Genomic DNA, 18,768 nt, shown 5'->3' on the forward strand with positions numbered 1-18,768 from the left:
ATAATAACATAGTCCATAGAGAGATAGCCCTGACTTCCTTAAGCTCTCAGCGCTCCTCGCATCTCAAGTACTGGAAACCTATTCAACCCAGACAGTGGGACTTCACACTCATGAACAGAATAGGAAGAACAGAAACAGCAGAATCACAGAACAGTAGATAAGAAAACGGCTGAAGATTAGCGGCCTGGGGCCTCTATCACTTTTGGTTTGGAAACCGTTGTTTTCAGACAAAATCAAAGTCTTTGTGTGCGCTGGACAGGGAGGATGCAGACTACTTCGCTGGGCAAGGTCTATGCCCCTGATCAAGATGATTGGGACAACAAGACCTACACCTTAGACACAGGAGGAATGAGGTAGGTGTTATGTTTGTCTGTAACCAGTGTGAGTCATAACAGGACAGTTAATCAGTTAAACAGTTAACATATGACAGATGCAAATATGTATCTCTATAAATATGACCTTCAGCTACTTTCACTCAAATTCTCAGAGTCAAATAAAATTAAATGTGATTTGTCAGATGCTTGGTAAAGAACAGGTGTAGACTGACAGTGAAATGCTTACTTATGAGCCCTTCCCAACGATGCAGAGAGAAAAATAAAGAAATAATAGAAATATAGAAAGATAATAGCATGAGGAATAAATACACAATGTGTAATCTTGGCTATATACACAGGGTACCAGTACCGAGTTGATGTGCAGGGGTACGAGGTAATTTAGATAGATATATACATATAAATAGGGATAAAGTGACTAGGCAGCAGGAGAGACAATAAACAGTAACAGTCAAAAATAGTCAAAGAAATGGAAAGGATGGAGGATATTACCACATTTCCTACTTGGCCAACAAGTGCCTCTTGTTCAACATGCACTTAACCCTAATTGCTCCTGTAAGTCGCTCTGGATAAGAGCATTTGCTAAATAATCAGAGCAATCAGTGGATGCATTTGTATCATGTCAACTGGTGGACTCGCTGGGGAACAAGGATCAAGAATATTTACACCAAGATTGTTTGCAATTTTGCATCTAACACAGTCAGGGAACAGAAGAAAATCCCAATTGCATATTTTACACATTCCTGTTTTATTCATATGCCAATCCTGACCTGTTTCTATGACTACCGAGCTCCTTTGGTGGAGATGTAAACAAAATAGCATTTACCTCCCAGCAGAAACAAAACAGTTGTTATTTCCGTTAATTTCCTTTGGTAGTCCAGGGTTGTAGGCACAAAATGGAATAAAACATGGAATAAACACTTAAATTGCTTGTCCATGTCCAATAAGAAACATTTATTTCCATTTTCCGTTGTGTTTTAAAATATTTTCCATCGCATGCCCTTAATGAATACTACCCAGTCTTTTCCACCACATTTATGTCCTCCCCTACAGGTATTTCACTCTAAACAGGAGTTCAGGCCACCTGGCCATCAGACAGAACACCCTAGCAGGGAGCTACTATCTCAGAGTAGGAGTGTCGGACGGGGTGTGGCCAGACGTGGTGTCTGGGGTCACAGTTCACGTCCGGGAGCTAGAGGACATGGCCATCCACTCGTCAGCCTCCCTGCGTCTGACCGGTAAGCTACTGCAGCATGACAACATCGTACTTATCTATTCTACAGTTTATGTCATGATTCGTGATTACACTCTTAGAAAAAAAGGTGCTGTCTAGAACCTAAAAGGGTTCATCATTGTCCCAATAAGGTTCCTAGTAAAAACCCTTTTTTGGTTCCAGGTGGAACCCTTTTGGGTTCTATGTAGAACCCTTTCAACACATCGTTCAGCAACTAGAGTCATGCTTCTTCAGCTGCTGTTACTCCACAGCAGGGATGCTCTATATGAGATGATGAGTCTGAACCTGTCAACATGAATAACTTTTTCCATTTGTTTTCCTTTCTCTTGCACTCTATCGCTCATCTTTCCGCCCACACCAAACGTCAGGCCTTTTATTTTACTTCGTTCTGTTGTTGGAGAGATAGACAATGTACCTTTCGAGACATATTACAGGTTGTGATCTTAATTCATGGTAATCAGCTGCTGCTCTCTGGATTAAAATAGAAGAAAGAAGAATGAGTAAATTATTTTTTTAAATGAATGAATTAAAAAACATACACAACCCTGTAGACGTACAGTATACACCTTAAAATAGAGAGTATCTCTGGATCTAGAACTGATACTTTTAAATCTGAGGCTAAGCTGTGAGTCAGTAAATTCAATGGATTGGATTTATGTTAATCTTTAACAAAAGATCCAAGCGATTTATGTAGAATTGGGGGAGCTCACCTTTTCACCTTTACAAGCTGTGAGGTATGTACTTTAAAGCAAATCTATTAGGATAACCTATAGTCGCTATCACTTCAAGCAGCAGTGTGTATCACACCTCAGGTGACGTTTTCACAAACATATGAAGTTTAATGTCTTGGTCTTTTGGCTCTCTCTGGGCAAATCCCAAATGTAAAGGTCAATTTCAAAACTGCCAGGTTAGTCCTTGACATTTGAAAATCCATTTTATGAATAGACTGCAAGGCTATTAGGCATGCCAGGGCATCAATTTCACTTTGTAGAGATTAAAGAGGACTTTTTCCATCCTCTCCGATATTATTAGAAGAGACGCATTGCATTGCTAATGCTTCAACCTCTAAATCTATTTGACAGTGAGGCCGTCAATGTTTTATACTGGAGCCAAGAATCGGTCTCAGTGGAAATAATTAAAGAACGGTAAGTTAAATAGTTTCACTACATGGGTGAGTGAATCAATGTGAGGCCAGTATAGATCAATTCTATTTGCTAATTGAACCAAGACTGAGTTCACTTTGATCAACTTCTCCTGTCAGTAAATAGTGAATGTTCTTGAGGTTCTAATGCCTGAGGTGTGTTTCTGTCTTTGTGTGTGTGCCTGTGTGTGTGTGCATATGTGTATGTATTTCCCCCTTCTGCAGGCATCACTGCCAGAGAGTTTATTGAGTCCCGGGTGGACGAGAGGAGTCGACAGGATATGTTCAGGAGCTTCCTGTCTGAACACCTGTCCATCAGATCTGGCACAATCAACGTCTTCAGCCTGACAGACGTTAGACCGAAGACGCTGGACGTGCGCTTCTCTGTGAACAGCGATGGCTACCTGCGTCCAGAGAAACTACACGGATACCTGGCGGCGCATAGAAAGAAGGTACACGCCTCAATGTTTTCCCATCTTGAAGATAGGGATCTTAGCTCATACATCTCTGGGTGCAGAGCTTGGTGTTGTCGATATTGTTTCTTTATCAGCTAAGAGGTGCAATATGCATTCATATCTTTTTCAATAATGTTGTTCGCACCAACTCTCCCTGTTCTGTGTTCATAACTGCTTCCTTACTCATTCTCTCTCTCCCTCACCTCATTCCCTATATCTCTCCATCCCTCTTTCACTCTCTCGCCGACCCTCCTTTCTCTGTCTATCTCATTTCTCATTCATTTATTGAAAATAAATCTGCCATTTTGGAGATGTACTCATTTCTTTATAAGTAAATATTTGTATGCGTGAGGAGTATCAGCCAGGCTCATCCCTCTCTGTCCTCCCTTACTTCCCTTACCCTCTTCTATCTATCTATCTATCTATCTATCTATCTATCTATCTATCTATCTATCTATCTATCTATCTATCTATCTATCTATCTATCTATCTATCTATCTATCTATCTATCTATCTATCTATCTATCTATCTCTATCTATCTATCTATCTATCTATCTATCTATCTATCTATCTATCTATCTATCTATCTATCTATCTATCTATCTATCTATCTATCTATCTATCTATCTATCTATCTATCTATCTATCTATCTATCTATCTATCTATCTATTCCTCCCCTCTCTCTCCCTATTTCACTCTCCTGCTCTCTCTCTCTTTCCATCTCTCTCTCCCTCTCCCCCCTCTCTCTCGCTCTCTCCAACTCTCTCTCCCTTTCTCTTTCTCTCCCCCTCTCTCTCCTTCCCTCTCTCTCTTTCTCTCCATCTCTCTCTATCCCCCTCTTTTTGTTCCCACCAACCCCTCTCTCTGTCCATCTCCTCAGCTGCAGTCTCTGCTGCGGGTGAACGTGTCCCAAGTAGAGGTGGATGAGTGTGTGTACACAGACTGCAGGCCGGGTGGCGGCTGCTCCACACAGCTCAGCGTCAGTGACACACCCACCCTGGTCGATGCCGGGAACATAGCACTGGTGTCTGTGACGATGATGTCCTCTGCCCGGTGTGGCTGCTCTGCCAGGGACCGGGTCCATCAAGCTTGTTCCTCCTACCTCACAAACCCCTGCTTCAATGGAGGCACCTGCATGGATACCCTCAGTGGGTACAGGTGAGCAGAGAGCAGAGACCAAAGCAATACCATCACCTGAGGACTATGTGAACTGGGTTTTGTTCATTAGGGCACATCGCAGCAGAAAACACAAATAAGAGTGTCTTATTGGACACGTGCAGATAGTTCCTAATTTTTTCACTCTATTTCTGACCTTTTTCTTCCACTTTAACTCTACCGAACACGATCGTATCCTGTCTTTATTGTAATTAATTTATTACACAAGATAAAGATCCTTCCATCAGAGACAATTGAGAGATAATTAAGAGAAGGTGATAGAAATAGTCAGGAGGAAATCTAGACACAGATGGTGATGTGGAGAAAATTATACCATAATCAGAAATAACACCAATCTGAATAAATTAGAGAAGAAGAATGACAATAAATTCAGGGTAAAAAAATCTATAGTTTGATGATAAATTGCCTCATAATTATATACTAGAGCTTTGAATGCTAAGCATATAAAGCAGTCAGAAATCCATTTTTTTTAAAGTACAAGGCCCCATGTGGGTGTATCACAGAGGAAATAGCATGGAGCTAATTTGATGATGAGAATTGGTAGGATTTAAGAAATGTGGGCCAGTGAGATTACAACAAGCACTACACACCCCTCTCCCAAGTGCTGACAACTTTTCAGAATCCCACTTAATACCATTTACATGAGCATGTAAAGTTAAATAAGGCAAACAGACGTCTGCCTTAAGACCTTAGAACATGACGATCACACTCATGGGGTGTGTCCCAGAGCCCTATGGCACTAGTCAAAAGCATGCTGCAGTCTGCAGTCTTTTGAGAGAGCCCTTGTCAGAATATAGATGCTGCTATATAACCCAATGTGTATTCAGAATGTGTGTGAAAAATCAAATTTTAGGCCAATCCCATGTCGAGAGAGCTTAATAGCCAGTCTGAGACATTGGCCTTATCAGATCGTGTCAGTCAGAGGAAGAAACATGCCCTGTGCTCTGCAGTCTGGATTGGCATTGCTCTCTGGAGTCACATGGAGAATGCCTGGGAAGGTCTGTTATGTGTGTGTGTGTATATGTATGTGTGTGTGTGTGTACGTGTGTACGTGTATGTATGTGCAGGCACAAACATGTGTGCATGCTTTCTCCATGTATGTATGTGTGTGTACATACATCACAGAATCATCCCCTGTCTCTCTCTGTATGGATCAGTATTCCTGACATGTCTTGGCCCTCTGCAGAATAAACAGAGTTGGAGATGTTGACAGAAAGAGAAAACAGCCCCTAACTGTACATAGCAGAGCCATCCACTCAGATACAACGCCACATGAAAATAGATGGCTCTGACATTATCTACCAAGCCCAGTTAGTCACACATCACGTTTCGCCAGGGGTCTGAGAATATTCATTCCTGTTTTGGATCCAAAGTTATATTTTTCTTTCTGCGTGTATTTCTCTTTATATCAAGGCATTTATTTGATTACTGTTTACGGCTAGTAGGTATGCAGATTCACTAGAGGAGGCATACAATAAAGAAGTGGCGGAATAGCGTGAAGAAGTGGCGGAATAGCGTGAAGAAGTGGAGGAATAGCGTGAAGAAGTGGAGGAATAGCGTGAAGAAGTGGAGGAATAGCGTGAAGAAGTGGCGGAATAGCGTGAAGAAGTGGCGGAATAGCGTGAAGAAGTGGAGGAATAGCGGGAAGAAGTGGAGGAATAGCGGGAAGAAGTGGAGGAATAGCATGAAGAAGTGGAGGAATAGCATGAAGAAGTGGAGGAATAGCGTGAAGAAGTGGAGGAATAGCGTGAAGAAGTGGAGGAATAGCGGGAAGAAGTGGAGGAATAGCGGGAAGAAGTGGAGGAATAGCGGGAAGAAGTGGAGGAATAGCATGAAGAAGTGGAGGAATAGCATGAAGAAATGGAGGAATAGCATGAAGAAATGGAGGAATAGCATGAAGAAGTGGAGGAATAGCATGAAGAAGTGGAGGAATAGCATGAAGAAGTGGAGGAATAGCATAAAGAAGTGGAGGAATAGCATGAAGAAGTGGAGGAATAGCATAAAGAAGTGGAGGAATAGCATGAAGAAGTGGAGGAATAACATGAAGAAGTGGAGGAATAACATGAAGTGGAGGAATAGCATGAAGAAGTGGAGGAATAGCGGGAAGAAGTGGAGGAATAGCGGGAAGAAGTGGAGGAATAGCGGGAAGAAGTGAAGGAATAACATGAAGAAGTGGAGGAATAACATGAAGTGGAGGAATAGCATGAAGAAATGGAGGAATAGCATGAAGAAATGGAGGAATAGCATAAAGAAGTGGAGGAATAGCATGAAGAAGTGGAGGAATAACATGAAGAAGTGGAGGAATAGCATGAAGAAGTGGAGGAATAACATGAAGAAGTGGAGGAATAACATGAAGAAGTGGAGGAATAGCATGAAGAAGTGGAGGAATAGCGGGAAGAAGTGGAGGAATAGCGGGAAGAAGTGGAGGAATAGCATGAAGAAGTGGAGGAATAACATGAAGAAGTGGAGGAATAGCATGAAGAAGTGGAGGAATAGCGGGAAGAAGTGGAGGAATAGCGGGAAGAAGTGGAGGAATAGCATGAAGAAGTGGAGGAATAACATGAAGAAGTGGAGGAATAACATGAAGAAGTGGAGGAATAGCATGAAGAAGTGGAGGAATAGCGGGAAGAAGTGAAGGAATAGCATGAAGAAGTGGAGGAATAGTATGAAGAAGTGGAGGAATAGCATGAAGAAGTGGAGGAATCAGCCATTTCACCCGTGATACAAGTTAGTATTCGACGTCCTTCCAGAGATTGAAAAACAGCTTCTATCTCAAGGCCATCAGACTGTTAAATAGCCATCACTAGCCGGCCTCCACCCAGTACCCTGTCCTGAACCTAGTCACTGTCACTAGCCTGCTACCAGCCCGCTACCACCCCGCTGCCCTGTGTACATAGACTTGGAATCACTGGTAACTTTAATAATGGAACACTGGTCTTTAATAATGTTAATAATGTTAATAATGTTTACATATTGTTTCTCATTTCATATCATACTGTATACTGTATTCTAGTCAATGCCATCCTATTCAACTATTGCTGTATATATACACTATTCTATCTTATGTATTCTAAAGATACACTAAATATTCTATCCACATACTGTCCATAATGTCTATACATCCCATCACACACTGTCCATAATGTCTATACATCCCATCACATACTGTACATAATGTATATACATCCCATCACATACAGTACATAATGTCTATACATCCCATCACATACTGTCCATAATGTCTATACATCCCATCACATACAGTACATAATATCTATACATCCCATCACATACTGTCCATAATGTCTATACATCCCATCACACATTGTCCATAATGTCTATACATCCCATCACATACTGTCCATAATGTCTATACATCCCATCACATACAGTACATAATATCTATACATCCCATCACATACTGTCCATAATGTCTATACATCCCATCACACATTGTCCATAATGTCTATACATCCCATCACACATTGTCCATAATGTCTATACATCCCATCACACATTGTCCATAATGTCTATACATCCCATCACACATTGTCCATAATGTCTATACATCCCATCACATACTGTCCATAATGTCTATACATCCCATCACATACTGTCCATAATGTCTATACATCCCATCACATACTGTCCATAATGTCTATACATCCCATCACATACTGTCCATAATGTCTATACATCCCATCACATACTGTCCATAATGTCTATACATCCCATCACACATTGTCCATAATGTCTATACATCCCATCACACATTGTCCATAATGTCTATACATCCCATCACACATTGTCCATAATGTCTATACATCCCATCACACATTGTCCATAATGTCTATACATCCCATCACACATTGTCCATAATGTCTATACATCCCATCACATACTGTACATAATGTATATACATCCCATCACATACAGTACATAATGTCTATACATCCCATCACATACTGTCCATAATGTCTATACATCCCATCACACATTGTCCATAATGTCTATACATCCCATCACACATTGTCCATAATGTCTATACATCCCATCACATACTGTACATAATGTATATACATCCCATCACATACAGTACATAATGTCTATACATCCCATCACATACTGTCCATAATGTCTATACATCCCATCACATACTGTCCATAATGTCTATACATCCCATCACATACTGTACATAATATCTATACATCCCATCACATACTGTCCATAATGTCTATACATCCCATCACATACAGTACATAATATCTATACATCCCATCACATACTGTCCATAATGTCTATACATCCCATCACATACTGTCCATAATGTCTATACATCCCATCACATACTGTACATAATATCTATACATCCCATCACATACTGTCCATAATGTCTATACATCCCATTACACACTGTCCATAATGTCTATACATCCCATCACACATTGTCCATAATGTCTATACATCCCATTACACACTGTCCATAATGTCTATACATCCCATCACATACTGTCCATAATGTCTATACATCCCATTACACACTGTCCATAATGTCTATACATCCCATCACATACTGTCCATAATGTCTATACATCCCATCACACACTGTCCATAATGTCTATACATCCCGTCACACACTGTCCATAATGTCTATACATCCCGTCACACACTGTCCATAATGTCTATACATCCCATAACATATATACCAGTCAAAAGTTTGGACATACCTACTCATTCAAGGATTTTTCTTTGTTTTTACTATTTTCTACACGTAGAATAATACTGAAGACATCAAAACTATGAAATAACACATATGGAATCATGTAGTAACCAAATAATTGTTAAACAAATCTAAATATATTTTAGATTTTTCAAAGTAGCCCCCCTTTCCCTTGATGACAGCTTTGCACACTCTTGGCATTCTCTCAACCAGCTTCACCTGGAATGCTTTTCCAACGGTCTTGAAGGAGTTCTCACATATACTGAGCTATTGTTGGCTGCTTTTCCTTCACTCGGCGGTATCAGAACTCAGGATAAGACCCAGATGCAGACAGCTAGTCACGGATGTTTATTGGCAAAAAAAACAGGTCAAAGGCAGAGGTCTGTAATCCAGGGCAGAGTCAATAAGGTACAGAACAGCAGGCAGGCTCAAGGTCAGGACAAGCAGAGTTCCGGAAACGGGTCAAAGTCAGGCAGGTACAGAACGGCAGGCAGGCTCGGGGTCAGGGCAGGCAGAATGGTCAGAACCGGTGAAACACGGAAACAGAACTAGAGAAAGTAGGGAGACGGGAAAACACTCTGGTAAGACCTGACAAGACAAGAACTGGCAACAGACAAACACAGGTCTAAATACACTGGGGATAATGAGGAAGATTGGCGACACCTGGAGGGGTGTGGAGACAAGTACAAAGACAGGTGAAACAGATCTGGGTGTGACAGGCGGTCCAACTCATCCCAAATCATCTCAATTGGGTTGAGGTCGGGTGATTGTGGAGGCCAGGTCATCTGATGCAGCACTCCATCACTCTCCTTCTTGGTTAAATAGCCTTTACACAGCCTGGAGGTGTTGGGTCATTGTCCTGTTGAAAAACAAATGATAGTCCTAATAAGCACAAACCAGATGGGATGGCATATAGCTGCAGAATGCTGTGGTAGCCATGCTGGTTTCATAGTTTTGATGTCTTCACTATTATTCTACAATGTGGTAAATAGTAAAAATAAAGAAAAATACTTGAATGAGTAGGTGTGTCCAAACCTTTGACTGGTACATGTTATTTAATCATTGCACCAACACTGCTCGAGTGTGTCAATAAGTGTTTGTGTAGCTTGGTTTGTGTAACTTGGTTCTATTTGTGACGCTTGAACACTGCAAGTCCCGCCTCTCCCATCTCCTCATTGGTTTTTAGGAGCATATACCCACTTGCCATCCCCCCATTGGTTTTTAGGAGCACATACCCACATTGGTGATTTAAAGAGGAACTTAGGTCCACACTCCAGGCCAGTTGGTAGTGGTAATGCACCTTAAAGTTGGTTGCCAACCACCATATAAAGTCCAAAGTAGAAGAAGAAGCCTGAAGGAGGGGAGATTACTAGAAACAAATTTGGTGCACCCTTTTATCCGTGGATTAATTGTCGGAGTAGAGGACCTTACCTTCATTTCAGTTAAAATAAGAACCCAATGTTTATATCCCAAGACAAATTAGCTAGCGACAGCTAGCTAGCTAGCTAAATTACCATAAATGTTTAATGTTTTTCGACCTGTCCCCAAATTAATATACAGTGCCTTGCGAAAGTATTCGGCCCCCTTGAACTTTGCGACCTTTTGCCACATTTCAGGATTCAAACATAAAGATATAAAACTGTATTTTTTTGTGAAGAATCAACAACAAGTGGGACACAATCATGAAGTGGAACGACATTTATTGGATATTTCAAACTTTTTGAACAAATCAAAAACTGAAAAATTGGGCGTGCAAAATTATTCAGCCCCTTTACTTTCAGTGCAGCAAACTCTCTCCAGAAGTTCAGTGAGGATCTCTGAATGATCCAATGTTGACCTAAATGACTAATGATGATAAATACAATCCACCTGTGTGTAATCAAGTCTCCGTATAAATGCACCTGCACTGTGATAGTCTCAGAGGTCCGTTAAAAGCGCAGAGAGCATCATGAAGAACAAGGAACACACCAGGCAGGTCCGAGATACTGTTGTGAAGAAGTTTAAAGCCGTATTTGGATACAAAAAGATTTCCCAAGCTTTAAACATCCCAAGGAGCACTGTGCAAGCGATAATATTGAAATGGAAGGAGTATCAGACCACTGCAAATCTACCAAGACTTGGCCGTCCCTCTAAACTTTCACCTCATACAAGGAGAAGACTGATCAGAGATGCAGCCAAGAGGCCCATGATCACTCTGGATGAACTGCAGAGATCTACAGCTGAGGTGGGAGACTCTGTCCATAGGACAACAATCAGTCGTATATTGCACAAATCTGGCCTTTATGGAAGAGTGGCAAGAAGAAAAGTTTAAAGTTTGCCACAAGCCACCTGGGAGACACACCAAACATGTGGAAGAAGGTGCTCTGGTCAGATGAAACCAAAATTGAACTTTTTGGCAACAATGCAAAACGTTATGTTTGGCGTAAAAGCAACACAGCTCATTACCCTGACCACACCATCCCCACTGTCAAACATGGTGGTGGCAGCATCATGGTTTGGGCCTTTTTCAGCAGGGACAGGGAAGATAGTTAAAATTGATGGGAAGATGGATGGAGCCAAATACAGGACCATTCTGGAAGAAACCCTGATGGAGTCTGCAAAAGACCTGAGACTGGGACGGAGATTTGTCTTCCAACAAGACAATGATCCAAAACATAAAGCAAAATCTACAATGGAATGGTTCAAAAATAAACATATCCAGGTGTTAGAATGGCCAAGTCAAAGTCCAGACCTGAATCCAATCGAGAATCTGTGGAAAGAACTGAAAACTGCTGTTCACAAATGCTCTCCATCCAACCTCACTGAGCTCGAGCTGTTTTGCAAGGAGGAATGGGAAAACATTTCAGTCTCTCGATGTGCAAAACTGATAGAGACATACCCCAAGCGACTTACAGCTGTAATCGCAGCAAAAGGTGTTTTTGATTTGTTAAAAAAGTTTGAAATATCCAATAAATGTCGTTCCACTTCATGATTGTGTCCCACTTGTTGATTCTTCACAAAAAAATACAGTTTTATATCTTTATGTTTGAAGCCTGAAATGTGGCAAAAGGTCGCAAAGTTCAAGGGGGCCGAATACTTTCGCAAGGCACTGTAGTTGGTTCTCTTAAGCATTTGGAGCTAAACATTAAACACTTCGAAATTTAAAGTTTGCAACAACTTCGAAATTTGATGTTTGAGAAAAAATGTATGAACGTCTAATTCTAGAGCTAGTTGGGAGGAATACCATGAAGAAGTGGAGGAATAACATGAAGAAGCACTCTAGCTGATTTATCGGCGATTACTTCTCCTTTCCCTTCCTTTGCCTTGATTACAGACTCGAGCTCTTCTATGGACCACTGCAAGCTTAACACACACATTCACTTCACCATGCCAGGGAATCTGCACAGCAGAGTAATGGGTCAGAAACAAGGAGATATTGAGAATCAGTGATACTGTAGGGTACCTAGAAAAGTATTAATCATGTTCGAACAAAACGATTGGATGTGCTGCTGAGCGGTTGTAAGGGATTTTTCAGCAACAAAGCCTGTGTTGAGGCTCACAGGCTGATCAATGTGATAAGGATATCTAATGTATTAAATGCAGTATTTTCATATGTACTTGATGTGTTTCATGCCTAATGCACTAGCAGCTACTGTATGTGGTGTGTTTTATTAGTCCTATTCTCCTGTCTGTTTTCATTTATAAACATAGTCACATCCCACAGCACTTTACACAGAGATATATGACAGTAGAGACAGCCCCATCATAATGTTTCAATAGGGAAAAAATCACTGTTAATGTTCTCTGGGCTGCTTTTGTTTCATGCCACCACAGGTGCCAGTGCCCACCGCAGCATGAGGGTCCTGAATGCCAGCAGACGAGGCGACGTTTCCTTGGCAACGGCTATGCCTGGTTTCCTCCCATAAGGCCGTGCTTTGATAGCCATCTTTCCCTGGAGTTCATCACAGAGGCTGAGGACGGCCTGCTACTCTACAGCGGGCCCCTGGCCACCCTGCAGCCTGGAGACCCAGAAGACTACATGGCTATAGGTAAGGTAATGTGTTACCCACCCAGGATTTGAACACGGGTCATGGAGATCACAAAAGCCCTTTGAGCTAAAGCTACTGTAACTCTGGATTTTAGGTCTCAGGCAAGGTTACTCATCATCTTGGGATTTGAACTTGGGTCGTCTGCATGCCTCAATATGACACGTTAGCTAAGCGATGGGCATTAGCTTACTTGTTTTTTCGGGGGGATATAAGCAAGGTTATTCATCAGGCTAGTATGGTTTAACAAACCACCTCTGTTGCACAATGGCAAATGTATACTGTCGCTGCCTCCCAGTCCAACCAAGGTGCATGAATTGAATAACAAACTGGATGTGTGGGAGATATTCAGCATGATTTGCATTTATTGGGTTGCTTAGTCATACAGCCCATACAGAGTCAAGCCACTCAAACTAAAACAATGTAGCCTTGTTTATTGATTGACTTTTTCATCATTGTAGACCAAAATAATGGTCCATACCTTTGGAATGAACTGTATATATACAGTTTCATGTAATGTATGTACATTTGTATGAATTTACTATTTGACACTGAACAACATCCCTCTAAGAGTATCAGAAGAGCATCCTACACCACTGTTGAACTTTGACCCTTTAAGTCTGTAGGTGGAATGGCATGTTGATGATGCTGATATTGATGACCTCTCTTTTCCCTTCAGAGCTGATTGGTGGAACACCCAGTCTGAAGATCAACCACGGGTCTGGGACCCTGGTCCTGCAGTTGCAGGGCAACATGGTTGTGTCTGACAGACGCTGGCACCGACTGGATGTTAGAAGCAACAGTAAAGTAAATGGACTATTAGATGACTGTATTCAACACATTCTTTCATGTTTGTGTGTGTGTTGTGTGTTGTGTGAGTACGCGCAGACACAGAAACACACACACAGACACATGTTCTTAACCTTGCTCCTGTTTTCAGGATGTGCATTTCACCTTGGACCGCTGCTCCAGTGCTATCGTTATGGAAACTGAGGGTGTGGACAGCTGGGCCATGACTGAGGACCGCTCCTCCTGTGAGGTCAGAGGAGTCACGCCTAATAGGGACAGGTAATGTCCTCCACAGAACCCCACCCCTTGGGACGTCGCACCAATCACACCTGCTAGCCAGCCAAGGCATTGTGGATGGACACAATGATTCCTCTGAAAAGCATAACAAAAACGAATAACCTCTACCCATCCATGATTATCTGTGATCACGGTAGCATCCACATTCATGTAGAAGTGTTCAGAAACATATTATATTCTTATATACAGTAAAAGTGATTTCAAAATGACACATTACAATATTTACAATTCATTTATATTGGGCGCAACATAATCTAAAACAAACCAAAATAAACTGTAAATGCATCCAACAAGTGTGTAGTCACCAGCTTGATGGAATCATTCTCTCAACCAGCTTCACCTGAAATGCTTTTCCGACGGCCTTGAATGAGTTTCCACATGCTGAGCACTTGTTGGCTGCTTTTCTTTCACTCTGCTGTCCAACTCACCCAAACAATCTCAATTGGGTTGAGGATGGGTGATTGTGGAGGCCAGGTCATCTGATGCAGCTCTCCATCACTCTCCTTCTTGGTCAATTAGCCCTATCACAGCCTGGAGGTGTGTTGGGTCATTGTCCTGTTGACCAACAAATCATAGTCCTACTAAGCGCAAACCAGATGGGATGGTGTATCACTGCAGAATGCAGCAGTTTCCATGCTGGTTAAATGTGCCTTGAACTCAAAATAAATCACAGACGGTGTCACCAGCAAAGCACCCCACACCATCACACCTCCTCCTCCATGCTTCACAGTGGGAACCACACATTCAGAGATCATCCATTCACCTGCTCTGCGTCTCACAAAGACACAGCGGTTGGAACCAAAAATCTCAAATTTGGACTCATCAGACCAAATGACAGTTTTCCACTAGTCTAATGTTCATTGCTCGTGTTTCTTATCCCAAGCAAGTCTCTTCTTATTATTGGTGTCCTTTAGTAGTGGTTTCTTTGCAGCAATTCGACCATAAAGGCCTGATTCACGCAGTCTCCTCTGAACAGTTGATGTTGAGATGTTTCTGTTACTTGAATTCTGTGAAGCATTTATTTGGGCTGAAATCTGAGATGCAGTTAACTCTAATGCACTTATCCTCTGCAGCAGAGGTAACTCTGCGTCTTCCTTCCCTGTGGCGGTCCTCATGAGAGCCAGTTTCATCACTGGGCTTGATGGTTTTTGCGACTGCACTTGAAGAAAGTTTCAAAGTTATTGACATTTTCTGGATTGACCGACCTTCATGTCTTAAAGTAATGATGGACTGTCGTTTCTCTTTGCTTCTTTGAGCTGTTCTTGCCATAATATGGACTTGGTGTTTTACCAAATTGGGCTATCTTCTGTATACCGCCCCTACATTGTCACAACACAACTGATTGGCTCAAGCGCATTAAGAAGGAAAGAAATTCCACAAATGAACTTTTAACAAGGCACACCTGTTAATTAAAATGCATTCCAGGTGACTACCTCATGAAGCTGGTTGAGAGAATGCCAAGAGTGTGCAAAGCTGTCAAGGCAAAGGGTGGCTACTTTGAAGAATCTCAAATATAAAATATATTTTGATTTGTTTAACACTTTTTGGGTTATTACGTGATTCCATGTGTGTTATTTCATAGTTTTGATGTCTTGATGAGTAGGTGTGTCCAAACTTTTGACTGGTACTGTAATTTCATTTGCCCGAATACTTATGGCACCTTCAAATATGGGGACAAGAACATAAAGTGCATTCATTTCTAAACGGTAAAACAGATATGTATGAAAATACCCTCAAACAAAAAGTGACATTCTGTACTTTGGCCTCATATGAAACATTTGATCTCAAAATCCAAAATGCTGAGTATAGAGCCCAAAAAAAACATTTTAGCTTCACTGTCCAAATAAATACGCAGGTGAGTGTGTATCATATGTATATTGCGAATAAACAAACTTAAACTTGAAGGATAGATAGCTGGATGGACAGATGGAATGGTCAGACATTGACAGTGAAATGTGTCCTCCACAGGTACCTGAATGTGAGTCAGGTGTTGCAGCTAGGTGGGGTCAACGAGAACATGTCATATGAGTATCCCCAGCTACAGCAAAAGCACTTCAATGGTTGTCTGCGCAACCTGGTTGTGGACAGTAAGGTAAGACACAAAAGTCTACAGCTCTGCCCTAACACCCTAACAAGAAAATAGTCTACCTCTCTAACTCCATCTTGGCTCTAAACATTGCAGTTTTATTTATTTTCTCACACCTTGGTCTGTTTGGTTGACTCGCTGGAAGATGTTTTTAAAAACGGGAGTTCAAGAGAAATGTAAATGTGAGCTCAAGGCTAAACTGGGAGTATCTTCTGAATGCTGATGTCTCTGTCATCACATTCCACTTTAGTCAGACTATATCAGTGCTGTCAGACAGGTTACATGTACTGGTGCAATGTATTCTCCTTCAAGTTCTTTCTCTCATTTATGCCCATGACCTCTCTACTTTAGGCTTCAGAAAAGGATGTATTGTGCATTATTGAAGATACACCTAAAATATCATGCCATCTCTCTCTCCCTTATTCTTTTCTCTCTCTCGCCTTCAATTTGTATTTTTTTTCTCTTCCTCTCTCTCCCTCCACATATCTCTCTCGCCTTCCCTCATTGCCCCCCCCCCTCTCTCTCTTCCCTCTGCTCCAGCTCTATGACCTTGGCTCTCCCTCGGCATCCTCCAGCACTGCCCCAGGCTGCTCTCTGACTGATGGGAACTGTATGAACATGGGTGTACCAGTCTGTGGCGCCAGGGGGCATTGTAATGGGAAGTGGGACTCCTTCAGCTGCCAGTGTGGGCCCGGGTACACAGGGATCCACTGCGAAGATGGTATGTCTTTAGAGAATTAACAGTCAGATTATAACAGGTGTTGTTTCTGGGTATCATGAGGTGGAGTGGACTGCATTGCATAGCAGAGTCCTAATATGATCTAAACGACATACAGTTGAAGTCGGATGTTTACATACACTTAAGTCTACTGTGTGCATGGCACAAGTCATTTTTCTAACAATTGTTTGCAGATAGTGAATTATAAGTGAAATAATCTATCACAATTCCAGTGGGTCAGAGGTTTACATACACTAAATTGACTGTGCCTTTAAACAGCTTTGAAAATTCCAGATTGAAAAATATATATTTTTATATATTTTTTTAAATGTACCCCTTTTTCTCCCCAATTTCGTAGTATCCAATTATTAGTAGTTACTATTTTGTCTCATCGCTACAACTCCCGTACGGGCTCGGGAGAGACGAAGGTCGAAAGTCATGCGTCCACCGAAACACAACCCAACCAAGCCGCAATGCTTCTTAACACAGCGCGCATCCAACCCGGAAGCCAGCCTCACCAATGTGTCGGAGGAAACACCGTGCACCTGGCGACCTTGGTTAGCGCGCACTGCGCCCGGTCTGCCACAGGAGTCGCTGGTGCGTGATGAGACAAGGATATCCCTACCGGCCAAACCCTCCCTAACCCGGACAACGCTAGGCCAATTGTGCGTCGCCCCACGGACCTCCCGGTCACGGCCGGCTGCGACAGAGCCGAACCAAGAGTCTCTGGTGGCACAGCTAGTGCTGCGATGCAGTGCCCTAGACCACTGCGCCACCTGGGAGGCCCTTAATTGACATCATTTTAGTCAATTGGAGGTGTACCTGTGGAAGGCCTACCTTCAAACTCAGTGCCTCTTTGCTTGACATCATGGGAAAATCCCCAAAAAATCTGCCAAAACAAATTGTAGACCTCCACAAGTCTGGTTCAAACTTGGGAGCAATTTCCAAATGCCTGAAGGTACCACATACAGATGAACGAGTATAAACACCATGGGACCACGCTGCTATCATACCGCTCAGGAAGGAGATGCGTTCTTTCTCCTAGAGATGAACGTACTTTGGTGCAAATAAATCCCAGAACGACAGCAAAGGACATTGTGAAGATGCTGGAGGGAAACGTGTACAAAAGTATCTATATCACGAGTCCTATGTCGACATAACCTGAAAGGCCACTCGGCAAGGAAGAAGCCACTGCTCCAAAACCGCCATAAAAAAGCCATACTACGGTTTACAACTGCACATGGGGACAAAGATTGTACTTTAGGGAGAAATGTCCTCTGGTCTGATGAAACAAAAATAGAACTGTTTGGCCATAATGACCATCGTTATCTTTGGAGGAAAAAGGGGGAGGGTTACAAGCCGAAGAACACCTTCCCAACCGTAAAGCACAGGGGTGGCAGCATCATGTTGTGGGGGTGCTTTGCTGCAGGAGGGACTGGTGCACTTCACAAAATAGATGGCATCATGAGAAAGAAAATGATGTGGATATATTGAAGCAACATCTCAAGACATCAGTCAGGAAGTTAAAGCTTGGTCGCAAATGGATCTTCCAAATGGACAATGATCCCAAGCATACTTCCAATGTTGAGGCAAAATGGCTTAAGGACAGCAAAGTCAAGGTATTGGAGTGGCCATCACAAAGCCCTGACCTCAATCCTATAGAACATTTGTCTGCAGAACTGAAAAAGCGTGTACGAGCAATGAGGCCTACAAACCTGACTCAGTTACACCAGCTCTATGAGGAGAAATGGGCCAAAATTCACCCAACTTATTGTGGGAAGCTTGAGGAAGGC

The 18,768-nt window shown here is 42.2% G+C and overlaps 1 protein-coding gene across 1 annotated transcript in view; it reads left to right on the plus strand.

The window, feature by feature from the left end:
- Positions 1 to 18,768, plus strand: part of LOC109866996 (neural-cadherin-like) — a 73,759-nt gene that overhangs the window by 54,013 nt on the left and 978 nt on the right. Inside the window, exons 19-27 of the mRNA XM_031801436.1 lie at positions 260 to 353; positions 1,386 to 1,570; positions 2,933 to 3,159; positions 4,045 to 4,322; positions 12,874 to 13,088; positions 13,765 to 13,874; positions 14,026 to 14,153; positions 16,140 to 16,263; positions 16,798 to 16,978. Of these exons, the coding sequence (XP_031657296.1) occupies positions 260 to 353; positions 1,386 to 1,570; positions 2,933 to 3,159; positions 4,045 to 4,322; positions 12,874 to 13,088; positions 13,765 to 13,874; positions 14,026 to 14,153; positions 16,140 to 16,263; positions 16,798 to 16,978 (1,542 nt within the window). The remainder of the gene's footprint in view (positions 1 to 259; positions 354 to 1,385; positions 1,571 to 2,932; positions 3,160 to 4,044; positions 4,323 to 12,873; positions 13,089 to 13,764; positions 13,875 to 14,025; positions 14,154 to 16,139; positions 16,264 to 16,797; positions 16,979 to 18,768) is intronic.

Source organism: Oncorhynchus kisutch, linkage group LG22 (assembly GCF_002021735.2).
Source record: "Oncorhynchus kisutch isolate 150728-3 linkage group LG22, Okis_V2, whole genome shotgun sequence".
Taxonomy (NCBI): Eukaryota; Metazoa; Chordata; class Actinopteri; order Salmoniformes; family Salmonidae; genus Oncorhynchus; species Oncorhynchus kisutch.